This window comes from Triticum aestivum, chromosome 6A (assembly GCF_018294505.1).
Source record: "Triticum aestivum cultivar Chinese Spring chromosome 6A, IWGSC CS RefSeq v2.1, whole genome shotgun sequence".
Taxonomy (NCBI): domain Eukaryota; kingdom Viridiplantae; phylum Streptophyta; class Magnoliopsida; order Poales; family Poaceae; genus Triticum; species Triticum aestivum.
This window is the reverse complement of record NC_057809.1, coordinates 428,173,516-428,187,844: the sequence shown is the minus strand read 5'-3', so window position 1 is coordinate 428,187,844 and position 14,329 is coordinate 428,173,516. Positions and strand designations below refer to the sequence as shown.

At 42.2% G+C, this 14,329-nt stretch overlaps 1 protein-coding gene across 6 annotated transcripts; it reads right to left on the bottom strand.

Annotated features, from left to right (window-relative positions):
* Positions 1-365: 365 nt before the first annotated feature.
* On the bottom strand, positions 366-10,245 carry LOC123127747 (E3 ubiquitin-protein ligase PRT1). 6 transcript variants are annotated; one of them, XM_044547570.1, is made up of 11 exons: positions 8,095-10,245; positions 7,623-7,944; positions 7,338-7,471; positions 5,026-5,974; positions 4,495-4,523; positions 4,238-4,417; positions 3,484-3,555; positions 3,220-3,396; positions 2,924-3,127; positions 1,579-1,664; positions 366-890 (listed from the first exon to the last, which is right to left on the bottom strand). In XM_044547570.1, the coding sequence occupies exons 4-11, from the start codon at positions 5,325-5,327 to the stop codon at positions 585-587; spliced, it is 1,356 nt and encodes a 451-aa protein (XP_044403505.1). In that variant the 5' UTR covers positions 5,328-5,974; positions 7,338-7,471; positions 7,623-7,944; positions 8,095-10,245; the 3' UTR covers positions 366-584. The 6 variants fall into 6 exon arrangements, with proteins under 6 accessions (XP_044403505.1, XP_044403504.1, XP_044403502.1 ...); XM_044547569.1 differs by having other exon boundaries at positions 5,026-7,944; positions 8,095-8,155; positions 8,260-8,392; positions 8,475-10,245; XM_044547567.1 differs by having other exon boundaries at positions 5,026-7,944; positions 8,095-8,392; positions 8,475-8,680; positions 8,759-10,245.
* Between the last annotated feature and the right edge of the window lie 4,084 nt (positions 10,246-14,329).

Here is a 14,329-nt window from a genome sequence, read left to right as displayed (position 1 = left end):
GATGTTCTGACTTTTTTGTGATCGGATGTATATAGACATGTTTCACAAATATAAGATGTTCTGACTTTTTTGTGATCGATGTATATATACATGTTTTAGCGTGTTTGTTCACCCATTCAATCCGTATGTAGTCCATAGTAAAATAACCAAAACATCTTATGTCTATGAATGGAGGGAATAATATATTGTACAATATGTTGTATTGCCAAGTGGAATACACAAGAAAATGTTGGTTTATCAAGTTATGTGACGTGGATAAGGACAATGAATATTGCTATACCAGAGGAATATGTGTAAAAATCACTCGGGTTTACATAAGAAATTGTTGGAAGTGCCACCGCAATTTGCTTTGACTGGAAGACCGATATATAATTTCTTTTTATTATTATATAGATGGAAGACTAATATAATACAGTAATAAATAAATGTACGAAAGCATAAACAAGACTAATTGACCTTCGGACCCAAAAGGAATCAAGGACAATGGAGCACGCTACATTCATTTAATCCGATCACCACAATATTTCAAGGCTCGCTCCCCAAATCAGCTTTTGCTAGAAATGCTTGCTTGGTTCCTACAGCAACTAAGCATCCTCATGATTGTCCTCCATCTCTTCATCATCAGCCACTAACTGCACCATGCCACCAGCACCAATGAGCTCCATTTGTTGTACCAGCTGCTGCAGACCCTCCGCGGGTATCCCTTGGAATCTCAGGAACGCGTCAAACAGTGATGAATTGTCGAGTTCCATCCTGTGGTCAGGTGTGTGCTGCTGATTAAAGCGGCCTGGGAGCTTTGAAGTGCTGTCGTAGCATTCCCCGCAAAGGTCGAATCCAATTGCCTCTGTGCAATCCTTGCATTTGTATCGCTTGCCTCGTATCGGATAGACCTGCAAAGCATTCATCAATCCAATTTTGCCCAAAAGGATCAGAGTAACTCAAGACATGGGAAATGAAGCTAGGATACATGGATGCGTATCAATACCTCCCACTATGATTTGCATAAGTTTTTTCTTTTGTATGTAACAAGATATTAGAAGAAGGTTTAAGAGACCACAAAGGTTGCTAATGTTGGTTACTGAACAGTGAGCACATAAATTTAAAAATTGGAATGAAAACAATACTAATGTTGCAACCAAATTTCTAGTTATTCGTCAACCCGCACTTGAATTAAGAACTACCTTTCACATTAGAGCAATATCTTCAAATAAAAGGTAAAACTGTGTTTATGGAGTATTAAAAAAACGTTATAAAACAGATACTGGAGCACAAATTTATTAATGGAATGGGAAAATTCATTAAAAAGACTAATTGGGAATAGGTGCTAACACTAGATGGGCTACCTGGATAGGCTTTTTATTCGTTGGGTAACTTGATGGAAGATTTACACAATAACACCAAGAGGACAACAAAATGAAGATGCATACTCAGCAAATCATTTCAAAATTCTTAAGTTCAAGAAATCATTTTATCTACCAATGGTGGCTCCATTGGTACGGTTTATCAACTGAATGTATGCCAGCTTGACTAATTACTAGCAAGGTTATGGACTTTCTAATTTGTACAACTTGAACATACCCCGCATGAGTCACATCCAACTCCAATGTGAACATTTGATAAGTCTAGAGTCTTCTGTACAAAAGTTCCCTTCTTGCATGAAGTACCTGAACCACACAAAACACAGGAATCATGTACAAAAAAATGGATCAGGCATGTGCTTCATTTCATAACATAATTTACAAAGATGTCAAGTTGCACTTCATGAAGGTTAAGTAATTCTGTGACTCAAGGATAAAACTCAAAGTTTTTGAAACATTTAAATTGAGTTCTCAAATGTGAGAGCATGGAAGCATTTGATGGATGGGAGCACCAGATATTCTCCCATTATCTATATCTATCATTATATTTGAAACATGCAGCTGAACTTATGTCTGATTAGGGACCACAGTTTGTGGTAGAAATTGCCCACACAGCTTGAAACAGCAACAGGTACAGGGGTTCGACACCACAGGGGTGCGAGTAGGCCTCTGCTACTGTTTTGTTTCAACAATCTAGCATAATTGTATATGGGATCTAATTATTTCTTTTAGTTCTTCAGAAATTTGTAGGGTACAGTGTACATGGGTAGTTTTGGGTTTTCTTTTTTGTTAATGTTCACATGATATGTGTCTACAATCCTAAAAAATTCAGATCCAAATTCGAATTACACATCACAAAACAAAAAAGACAAATCAAGGTGTGAATAGTGTAGTTTCTGCGTTTGTCTTTTTGTGACACTATTCATGTTGGATTTGTCTTTTTAGTTTCACCATGTGCATTTCAAATTTGGATCTGACTTTTTTAAGGGTTGTAGATACAGAATAACCTATATAACCAATGACCAACTGTAATAGTTCTTGACATATCAGTAACCACACCATGCTTCTCAGTGTGCACAAAATTAACGACATTGACTAATGCCGGAAATCCCTCCTAAATGAATATTTTGAAGACTAAATCAACAATACATGGAAGTAGATCATTATATGAAGTATCGCTAAAACAAACTAGATACTCCTTCAATTTTTATTTCAATGAGTTCCTGACACACACTATAAAAGTGTATTTCATATTAACACAACTATGTTAAGGTTAATGTTTGTTGATCAATTAAGTGACAACACAACAGTTGAAGGTAAAATAAGGCACTGCTAAAAACAAGTGCAAGTAGCCAACAAACAAAAATTAATAGCGGACGAAAACTGTCAATATGGATACCTCCGGACAAACAAATCAACTTAAAAGTGTGCATTCACATTTAGCTAACAGAGTAAGTCAAACACCAATTTCACAATTAGCATGATGAACTTGATGCACAGCATTATGTTGTTAAGGTAGAGAGCTATATGATATGTGAGTCTGAGCTACACAAAAAAAGGCTTACTTGAAGATGATCCTTCAGGATTGCATTGGCTATTCTCAAGCTGAAGTTTCTTGCGTCTTGATTCATATTCTGCTGGAAAATATTCTTCCAGAAAGTGGTCAAGATCTAAACAAACATTAGGAAAATCTCCAGGATGAAGACCTCCACAGACTTGACATTTCAATGCTTCATCACCCACGGAAGGCAAACAAGATATGCAATACACTTTTCACAAAACCAAAGATAAGTCAGTTTATATAAAGAAAAGAAAACTACAAAAATTGGCCAACCCTTCTTATTCTAAATTTAGAGCTTACCATGACCACAGTTAAGAACAGCAGGTTGATACAGCAGCTCCTTGCAGATAGGACAAGACACATCATCTAACTTTATTTTCATTGAATGTTCGTTCATAGTATTGTCATCAACTGAGACTTCTCCTGGAGGTCCAGTTTTGCCATCTTCAAGCTTGTTGCCCCAATCTTCTCCATTTTCTTGAAAAAGTGCAAAGGCTTATGCATACAGAACTATACTGGGGAAGATGTCATTGCAATTTGCAATTACATAAAAAGAATTCTTACCACCATTATTGTTCTTGGAGTTTAAGAACTCGATGATTTGTGGAGAAAAGGTATCCACACTCCTCTCTTGCTCTGAATTGTAACCCAATTAGAGCATAATAATATTTCATAATTCATAACAAGCAAAAAACGAGGAATACTAATTAAAATAAGGGAAACTAGTGTTTGGTGGAAAGTAACTTAATTTACAATTGAAACCTGATGGTAGAAGAAATAGGTTCAAACTTAAAAATTGATAGACATCTAAATGGCAGGGAATGTGAATTTCAAGGGCTGCTGTACATATGATTGTTAATACCTCTACACAATCAATACCCATGAGACTTAAACCCTAAAGTGATGTTTCTCCCCTATCCTTCAATATGTCCCGGTGATCTTGCAGAGAAATCTCCATCTCTCGAAACCAGCAACCTCTTTTGCATCAACGCTCACGTTGCCGATTAGGCACAAGTGCAGGCATAGTGAGGGACAGTCCAAACCAAAGCCAACAGCTCAAACATGTTCACCTTATACCTCCACCAGGTTCCCATCCTATCTTGACCGAGCAATTTGGGTATGATGGATATGAAAACAACTTGTGGAGTGTGTTCTAGTTTGGTAGAACTGGTGGTATGCTTGCATTCTGGATGTCATTTCCCACACAAATTTGGAAGAAAATAACTTTATATCAAAACAACTCCCAGCATGATTTCTTAACTGATAACTAGTTCTGATATGACAAATGGGTTCCGTGCTTTGGGCATTGAGCACTCACCTAGTACTTCCATTTCCCTCTTTTTGTATTCCACGGGTTCAAGCTTTAAAAGCAAGTGATGGAGGAGTTGGCAGATACTTGGGAAATGAGTATACGGTTGCCTGCATATTGCACAATGGGATTCCCGGGCGTAATGCATAGCCTTATGGACGCACCAGAAACATGACATATGACCACATGCTGCACCAATAAACGCCAAATGAGATTCAAAAATATACCACACTGGTTTTAGATCATCATAAACAGCAAAACCTTACCAATAACAACTGGTTTATACAGAAGCTCCCTGCAAGACATATTGAAAAAGCATACGAGATTATTAGCACATTTGCGCAGAATCGAAGCCAATCCAATGCTCATCAAAGAGAAAAAGGTAAGTAACCTGAATAATTAGAACTTTAAAAGTAAGTGGCAGCATGTTGTTTCACCACACCATCAGGCATCTACCGCAATAAGAGTTATAAATCAATTTATTTGTGTTTTCTTAATGTCAAGTGGGGTGTGGAATTAAGCCGACACAAATCAATTAAGCCTCGCATAGTGCCGTGGCCACCCAAATGTGGCAACACTTGGTGATCGGTATTGCTAGATAGATTAGATATAGTCACGAGTTTCTGGCACCGAACATCGAGGAGGACGAGTACAGTAGGACCCAATTCGCATCGGATCAAGACGAGGGACGCGCAATAAGCAGCCAAGCAGGCGTATCCACAACCCACGCGGGAGATTATTCGGCCCGCCATGGCCTCGCCAACGGAGAGGAGGAGAAAGGTGGCGTGTAAACTCACAGGCATACGCAGCACTGGAACCGCGGGTCCTCCAGATCGTCGAAGCCAGCTCCACCGGCGGCGGCGGCGGCGGAGGCCTCCTCCTTCTTCTCCGTGGGGTGGCTCGAGCTGCTGTCGTCGGAGGCCATCCTCCGCCTCGGTGGAAGTGGAACGCGGATGGGGATTCTGCAGGTGCCGGGGGGGTGAGCAGCCAAGATGCGATGACTATGCGAGTGCCGAGTGCGCGAGAAAAGGACGGGGAGGAAGGGGCCGAGCCGCACCCCGCGGTTTGGGCCTTGGGGACGAAGGAAGGAACTGACCATTCACGCTCCGTGTCCGGTTCGTCCGGTCGCGTTCGGGTGCCGTGTTTTAGTGCGTCCAGTCTACCCACAAAACCATATCCTTCCCAATTTGTACTCCGTATTATTTTTTTAGGGTAAATGCCGCTTTATTTTAACTAGGAAACATGCCCGTGCATTGCAACAGGAGAAACAATCCACCCACATGACCATATAATCACATGACCATATAATTTTTGAACGCATGACACAATATCCTATCAACTCAGATGAAATCAAAAGATAAAATGAGCAAAGCTAGAGGATTAACATACATCTCCAGTAACAATATTAATTGTGCAAAGCAAAAAAGGATAGCTATGTATCAATAGATTTAGCTTGATGCCACATCAATTCACATGTTTGAAGTTTGATCCTCAAATTGACCAATCTCAAAAATATTTTGTTGTTGAATAAATATGAACCAAAGGAATTAAACGTATAAAATAATTCTAACCAATTAAGAATCTACAATTGACACATAATCGTGGTGCTAATAGCAGAATGACCATTTTCTTAAACAAATTTTAGAACCAAAGATTAATGGGAAACTTCTGGCTTCTAAGATAATGGAACTCGGTCTTCTCATACTGCTCAAGTACATCCTTACCTTCTCATTTAGGACCTGAAAGCTGAAAAGAAGCAAAAAAGAAAGTCAAATTTGTGGTCACTGGAAACATTTACAATGTAAACCAAAAATATAGTGTTCCCACGACTACCTTATTAGAGAACCTGTATATATTTGAAGGTGTGTCTAGAAGGCAATTAATTAAGTCCAATTGATGGATAGCGTTTTTATCAGAAAAGTGATTTTTTTCAGTCATCAACTGATAAAAAATGCATCCTATACTCCAAATGGAAGGTAAATGTCGCATTTTGGAGGAAACGACATTCCAAACATGTTAAGAAACATGAATATAAGCAAAATCCAGGAAATTATTAAAGATGATTTTACTCTTCTTGGAAGCAAGATAAGTTCGTTCGAATGTAGTCGAAGTCATTTATTGTCCAGCATTATAGTATTACTAACATGTCTACACTGCTAACTAAAATGCTAACTAAGTGGCAACTATTCTCTACCTTGCAGTTGTGTTTTCTGGAGCTCACTGAGGACAAAGGAATAACACATGTGACAGAAGAAGTAGGGGGCAGGGAGTTTAGTATTATACATGATAAGCATTTGAAAAACAGTATTTGATGCAAATACACAAGAGATTGGGATCTACAATGTTTAAAGATGGTAATTCCAAAAGGAGTAAGAATTCTCCTTGAAACCAGAAGCATATGTACAAAATAAGAACTACACAGATTTTCCATGGTCAACCATTGAGAAGTTTAACGCATGACAAAACTCCAATACATCTACAGAAGATCTCCATTGATCACGGGGAGGCACAACCAACGTATTGCTAAATGATAATATGCATTAAATAAAAGTTGGTAGAATATGATTTTGGTTTCACATCCATCTTCTGTAAAGCAGCGGCCCCTGCCATCAAATGCTGATGGGGAGACTCTGACCTGTGAATGTCCATTACTTTCTTCCTTGATAGCTACACAAAATGTGTAACAAATGAATAGGGGCAAGTTCTGCAGCAAGACAAACCAACACGAACATCTAGCCTACAACCATGTTAGGAAACAGAGAAATATAGCTACTGAAACATATTATTATTTTCAGTCAACTTACATATATAGGGTGTAGTTTTTTTCCCCACCCCATCTTTACTAAAATGAAGCCAACAGAAATAAGTTTAGGTCGTGAATGAATACACAGCCACACACATCAGGAAGCTACCTACATACAGACCAAAAATACCAGCCGCACTTTGCTAGCTGCTAAGCACCGGTACACAAGATTTATCTCATCACTGATTTGAAAATTTATGCTTCCAGTCAGTGATATTGCTCGACGGGATCTTTGCTCGGTCCGAACCAATAAATGGAGGTGCCAAGCTAAATGGGATTTAACATAAAAGTAAAACAACGTCGTACCTCAAAATCAGTGACCAAAGACCGTAAGCCAAATGGAGATGGAGTAGCACCAATACCCAGAAAATCTACAAATCCACTGCTTTGATCTGAAGGTACTTTCTAATTTTTAGAAGTAGAAATCACATGAAAGTCACCTGAAAAGGAGCATCATAGAAACTTATAGAAAATCCACTGCAATTCTGGGCAGCATTCATAGTGTTGTTGGAACAACATGTGAGTGCAAGCATGATACTGAAGGTGCTATACCATTGCATCTATTTTATAAAATGTGCAAAGCTAATTAACCTTGAAAGATCCACTTGTTGAGTTCATCCTCTACATATCTATACACGCAATTTATTCAGGTAAATTCCATTTTCTTTAACACTGAAAGAATCATAAAAATTGATTGACTTAAATGCAATATCACAATAAAATGGATCTGATGAGAAAGAGGAAGGTGGATTGCTTTGCTTATCTGACAAAGACGGGCGATAAACCCTGCGTCGGCGCGTTGAGCATGGCCTTGTGTAAGCTGGCAACGCGGATCTGCGTTCCCACACCCACGTACAAGTCGGAGCTGTCCCGTCGTGTCGCCGGTGGGGCTTCAATAGACGACGTCGTCAGCCTGCTCATAAGAATGATTTCTATCAAGTCATGAGCAATTGTCAAGTGGATTTCAAAGTTCAGTTTGTATATAAAATCTTCTGTAGCGTATATTGAATTGGAGTTCAGCTCAGATATATCGAAAGGAGGCTGCAACTCGGTGTACAAATACCTTAAACCTTGGGCGATGTCGATGGCTATTTTCATTCATCTGAGCCAAGAGAATTGGGCCGCTTCCCCACCATATAAAGGACGAAAACAAATGAGATCAAATCTACAACACACAGAAAATGCAAATATTTAGTCTGTCCTAATGAAATTGAAGAGATAGACTTACAGTGTGGGTGCTCGTACAGGGTCCCATTTGATTTTTACTCAAAGATTAACATCCTCGAGAATGGGTCACTCTCTCTACAATAGCCCAGAAATTTTGCTATGTTCTCATGATTCAACCTTGCCAGATCAATAACCTACAATGTTCATCCCATTTTATTTATTTACTATTTGAGTTAAAAGGTGTTTCTGAGTCGCAATTTTAGACAAACGAACTACCTTATTTTGGTAAAAGAGCTCATGCTGGCTAGTCTAATGACCTTCAAAGGCGCATAATGATATGACAGAAACCTCAGGTCCATCCTTCATTGTTTCTTTGTAGACTATAGTCTCCAGAGTTGAGCCAATTATGTTGCTAAAATCCTAACACACTACTTCAAGTTCCTAGTGACTCAACTTTGGCAAACTTTTCAGCATATCAGAATCTGAGGAAAGCATGAACAAATTAGCAACAATGTATGTTAGACAAAATAATCAATTTATTTTATATAGTTAATACCAACCAATCAGTATTGTTATCTCGTTGCTCCAACTTTTTGATCTACTCCATGATGATATTCTTATAGAAGGCTTTAGATTGAAGCTTCTGGAGGCAGTAACAGCACCAGTGATCACAAAAACAAGAAGGAGAGCACCGGTTGCAATTTCCAAAACAATAAGCCAAGTCAGTTGCTGCACTTTTTCATCCTTATGCTCAGAAGTATTCTGTTTTCATTGAAAAATCATTCACTTTTCTTTTGATTGCATAAACTGAAGGTTCGGTTTTTAGTCACACTGTCCCAAGACACACCTCAACTTGTATCTTCAAATTCGAGCTTAGCATAGCAAGTGAGAATTGTCTAAAAGTGTAAGACATACACATGATCCAAGTCAACCAATCTAGGCATGGTAAAGTCTACAAAGATGACTCACTACCTTACAGTGTTATCAATTGATGGAAAATTGGCACAGCTTCTAGGATAATCCTGCTAGTACAACTGTAACAGTTACAATAATAATCTTGGTTTTTTCATTTGAATAAAAGAACACAAACCATCACGAGGCCCCTATGGAATCAGCACAACCATGATTCTGGTCTCTTCTTTTTGGGTGGACCATGATTTTGATCTGCTATAAGATTTATCCTTAAGTTCATAATATTCAGAGTTCAGACGTCGCCAGTGGAAAAACTCCAAGCAAAACCATGTATGCGTGAAAGAAATATCAACAGTTAGCACTATCTAGATAATCATGGGAAGAACATATAGAAGTTAATAAAGTCCCAAAGGAATCAATCAAGCGTGGGGAATTTACATGGTTGCTAGCTAGCTAGCATGGTCTATTAGCCAATGGAACACGTACCGGAGGATTCAATTAGGCATGATGTAGTGTAGTTTTGTGCACATCTGGTTGGCTTCCTTCATCGTTGTTGCCGGCTAGTACGTGTGCATCTGGTCATCTTGCTTCTTCGTAGTTCTACACCAGTACCTTGCTCTGAAGTCGATTTGAGTTTCACTCGCTCCTCCCTGATCCTCCCGAGGAGAGGCGCTCCTCACGCGCACCAGTGCCCTCGCACCGCTGCACCCCTGCCGCACCCTTCCATCTTCCTCGTCCTTCTTCTCCTACCTCTCCTCCACCCTGGATCCTCCTCTGTCTCTCTTCTCTACCAGAAAAATCGAATCACCGCCATGACCTTGGAGCTCTCCCTGCCAGCCATGGAGGCCCGCCTCCACTTGCAAGGACTTCGCGCCGCCGCGCCGGATCTCTTCTTCTCCCGCGCCCGCTGGATCCCGCCGCCGCCGTTTTGCATCGAGCAGACGCATCGTCCCCAGCCTGTCGAGCCGCCGCGTTGACCTGATCCAGAAGCTGCGGTCGAGCGCCGCGGCGGGGGCGGCGAGCGGGAAGAGGTGTGGCCGGGGCGGCGGGCGGGTTGAGGTCGGCCGGGGCGGCGGGTGGGTTGAGGTCGGCCGCGGCAGCGAGTGGTGCGACGGCAGCTAGGGTTGGTCAGCCTAGGCAGAGGCCAGGGTCGAGGCGATGCGAGGAGGCAGACGCGTACGGGTATTTTTTTTTCTAGCGAACCGTTTTTCGTGGCAGCTTAATAATGGATTGCGGGTTGAATACACGAAATCACAGGGGCTTTTATGCAAAAATACTAATGACGGACGGGCAGAAGCGATAGCCACTTTATTAGTAGGTAATTTTAACTACAAGAAGTCTGGGATCTCATCTAAGACCATACTAAGAACAAAGTCTGGTGGCACAATAAGCCAAACCTTACATAACTCCTCTCCAACTCCTACCCTAGCAAACTTATGTGCGGCCGAATTTGCAGAACGACCAACCCAAGACACTTTCAAGTCATCAAAAATCTGAAACATAGATTTAATCTCCTCCACTCTTGGTCCATAGCAGCCAAGTTCTTCCCTTCATTCTGTAGGATCAGCGCCACAACCTTGTTGTCCGTCTCTAGGTGAAGCTTCCGCACATTAATCTCCGCTGCCAACTCAACGGCTCTCTTGCATGCTAGGATCTCTACCATCTCAGGTTCAGTTTCGTGTTGATAAAAATGGCAGGCAGCCGCTCGGAAGTCTCCTGCGTGGTCTCTCAAGATCACCCCACCTTCTCCCTTCTCTCCGTGCTTGGACACCGCTCCGTCGGAGTTTGCTTTGATCCACCCCTCCGCAGGTGCTGTCCACTTGAACGCTTCCTTCATTTTCCGCTCCGGGGCCTCCCTTCTATGCACAGCACTCCATTCCGACATGTGCGCGCACACTGAGGTCATTATTTCATGTGGTGCTGCAATCTTCTTGTTGTTCTTCGCTTCGTTCCAAGCCATCCATAGTCCATAGCAAGCCTGAACCATTGCTGCCCGGTCGTCCACCCCCGCCTCCACGAACCAACCCAACAGCCATGATGATAATACACTCGAGGAGTCAATGTTACTCGGTGGTGTTGCCACCGCGACTCCTTTCTCCGAGCGCAAAAATTTCCAGAAAAGCACCGAATGTGGACACGTACAAAACCTATGAAGTAGTGTCTCTTCTCTCCCACATGTTGTGCAGAACACCCGGGGCTTGATGCGTCGCCTTAGTAGCTCCGCTCCCACCGCTAGTCTGTTCCGCATGAGCAGCCACATGTGGATCTTTGCTTTATTTGGAGCACAAGAATCCCACAAGCCCAACCATCCCTTATGCTTATGAACCGAGGAAGAAGGACCCGGACGTCCGGTCTTCACCCCATTTAGCGTCATTCGCAAGTGGTAGGCTGATCTCACTGTAAACTGTCCGTTTTTCGTATAATTCCAGGCGATATAGTCCTCCATGTTTGGACCCCCAACAGCTATTTGTTTGATATCCTTGGCGTCCTCCGGTGAGAACATGTCATCTAGCAAGCTCTCATTCCATTCTTTACCGCTTGGCGTCAAGAGATCATGTACCTTGGACACCCCGTGTACATAAACTTGCCCAAGTGGCTTCATGCTTCCCTGCCTCGGTATCCAGTTATCGTGATGTATATTGATCTTTGATCCACTTCCAATACGCCATATAGTGCCTTCTCTCAGCAGATCACAACCAAAGATTATACTCCTAAAAGTATAGGAGGCCCCGACGGGGCATGTTGCATTTAGAATTGTTCCCTCTTTATAATATCTCGCCTTCAACACTCTAGCGCATAGCGATTCTGGGTATTGTAGCATTCTTCATGCTTGTTTAGCTAACAATGCTTGGTTGAAAGCAACAGGGTCTCTGAACCCCAAACCTCCTTCTCGCTTGGCTGTACACATCTTCTCCCACGACAGCCAATGCACCTTCCGTTCACCGTTTGCTGCTCCCCACCAGAAGTTTGACGAAATTGAAGACAGGTTCTCGCACATCTTCTTTGTGAGTTGAAAGCAGCTCATAGTGAAGGTTGGTGTAGACTGAAGCCCGGATTTAACTAAAACCTCTCTTGCCGCCTTTGAGAGTCCTTGTCATTTCCATCCTGATACCTTCCCTTTCGAACTCTCCGTAACATATTTAAAAGTTCCGTCCTTGGATCTCCCAACCACTGTTGGTAGACCAAGGTACCTCTCACTAAGCGCCTCCGTTTGAATCCCAATGACTTGCTTAAGTGGTCCTTTTGCTTCCTCCGCACATCCCTTCTCCAAAAATATAGCTGATTTTTGCAGGTTAACTTTCTGCCCGGATGCTGCTTCGTACCTCTGTAAGATCTCTTTCAAGACTGTCAAGTTATCATGGGATCCTTCTAAGAACACAATACTATCGTCAGCGAACAGCAGATGTGTCACATGGGGGCCAGTGCACCCAAACTTGACGCCTTTAATAGTCTGACTCTCCTGTGCCTTTTTTAGCAAAGCTGAAAAACCTTCAACACAGAAAAGAAATAGATATGGTGATAGAGGATCTCCTTGATGCAAACCTCGCGAGGGTACAAATCCCCTAGAGCAGCCTCCATTTAATTTGACCACAAACTTTGCTGATGTTACACATTTCATTACCATGGATATGCATCCCTGCACAAAGCCAAAGCGCATCAACATCGGTTCTAAAAACAGCCACTCAACTCGGTCGTACGCCTTCATCATGTCAAGCTTGACTGCACACAAGGGCTTCTTCCTCTTCCTTGTCCTTATCGCATGAACGCTCTCGTATGCCACAAGTAAATCTGTTATAAGTCTCCCAGGTACGAAGGCACTCTGTTCTTCAGAGATCAACATTGGAAGGATGATTTTTAACCTGTTGGCAAGAACTTTTGCAGCGATTTTATATAACACATTATAAAGACTTATCGGTCTAAACTGTGAAAGTAACTTCGGTGAGTTCACTTTGGGGATCATCACAATGACCGTCGAATTAAATTTTTCCGGGGCTGCAACATCCTCCAAAAAATCCCGCGCTGCTGCGCACATGCCCTCTTTTACCAACGACTAGTGTCGTTGATAAAACATAGCCGGAAGTCCATCCGGACCTGGTGCCTTAGTTGGTCCCATTTGAAACAATGCCTTCTCTGTTTCTTCATCTGAAATAGCAGTTGTTAATTGATTATTCATTGCCTCCGTGACGCCCGACTCCATGTTTTCCAGTAGCTGTTGTGCATCCACCGACCCCTCAGACATGAATAGTTTTTCATAGAACGTGGCTGCCATCTCCCTGATTCCATCATCCGTAGTGCATCTTGCGCCATCCTCTCGTACCAGCGCCTTGACCGTATTCTTCCTCTTCCTATGGGAGCATCTATTTTGAAAGTATTTCGTGTTTTGGACCCCTGCAGCCAACCAATCCACTCTAGAGCGTTGCTTATATAAAATCTCCTCTTTTTCATAAATATGCCTCAGTTTGCCTTCCAAATCCCGGACCTCCAGTGAGGACCCGGTTATAAGTGCCCTCCTTTTGGCATCCTCAAGTTGTGCTTTAAGTTTGCCAATCTGCTTTCTAATAGAACCAAAAACAGTACGGCCCCATTGTTGCATCTCCGCTGACACTCTTTCTAGTTTGGACCATACTGCTGCTATCCCTCTGTCTCCATTGTTCACTACATGCCATGCAGCTGAAACCATCTCCTCATATTTTGTATACTTTACCCACGCCTCCTCCCACTTGAAATCTCTGTGTCCCTTTCTATCGTTACTTGGAGCTGTCTCCAAAGCGTGGATAATAAGTGCTATGTGGTCGGACTCCTCTGTTATGATATGCTCAACAGATGTTCCTGGAAATAACTCTGCAAACCCATCATTACAAGTCGCTCGGTCTAGCCTCACCTGAATATTTTCATCACCTTCTCGCTTGTTGTCCCATGTGTAAGGATATCCGGAGTACCCAAGGTCCACCAGTCCGCAATCTGCCAAGCAAACCCGGAAGTCTTCCATTTGTGCAAAACTTCGAATGTTGCCCCCACATTGATCACCTTGAAACATGGCTTCATTGAAGTCACCTGCACATAGCCACGGCAAGTCATCCTGCTCTCTGAGATACCTAATTGCGTCCCACAACTTCCTCAATTCTGTTCGTGGTTCCCCATAGAAACCAGTGAATCTACAGGTCTTCCCGTCGGTCTGTATCTCCGCATCAATAAAATATTGGCACCAAGGTTTGATC

What these genes read in the sequence shown, in the direction of transcription:
- LOC123127747 (XM_044547570.1), bottom strand. Translation starts at nt 5,327, where the DNA reads ATGGTCAGTTCCTTCCTTCGTCCCCAAGGCCCAAACCGCGGGGTGCGG. An exon ending in TTCCAGTGCTGCGTATGCCT is followed by an intron (nt 4,524 to 5,025) that starts GTGAGTTTACAC and finishes TATGTCTTGCAG; the next exon opens with GGAGCTTCTGTATAAACCAG. An exon ending in TCCTGAAGGATCATCTTCAA is followed by an intron (nt 1,665 to 2,923) that starts GTAAGCCTTTTT and finishes TGTGTGGTTCAG; the next exon opens with GTACTTCATGCAAGAAGGGA.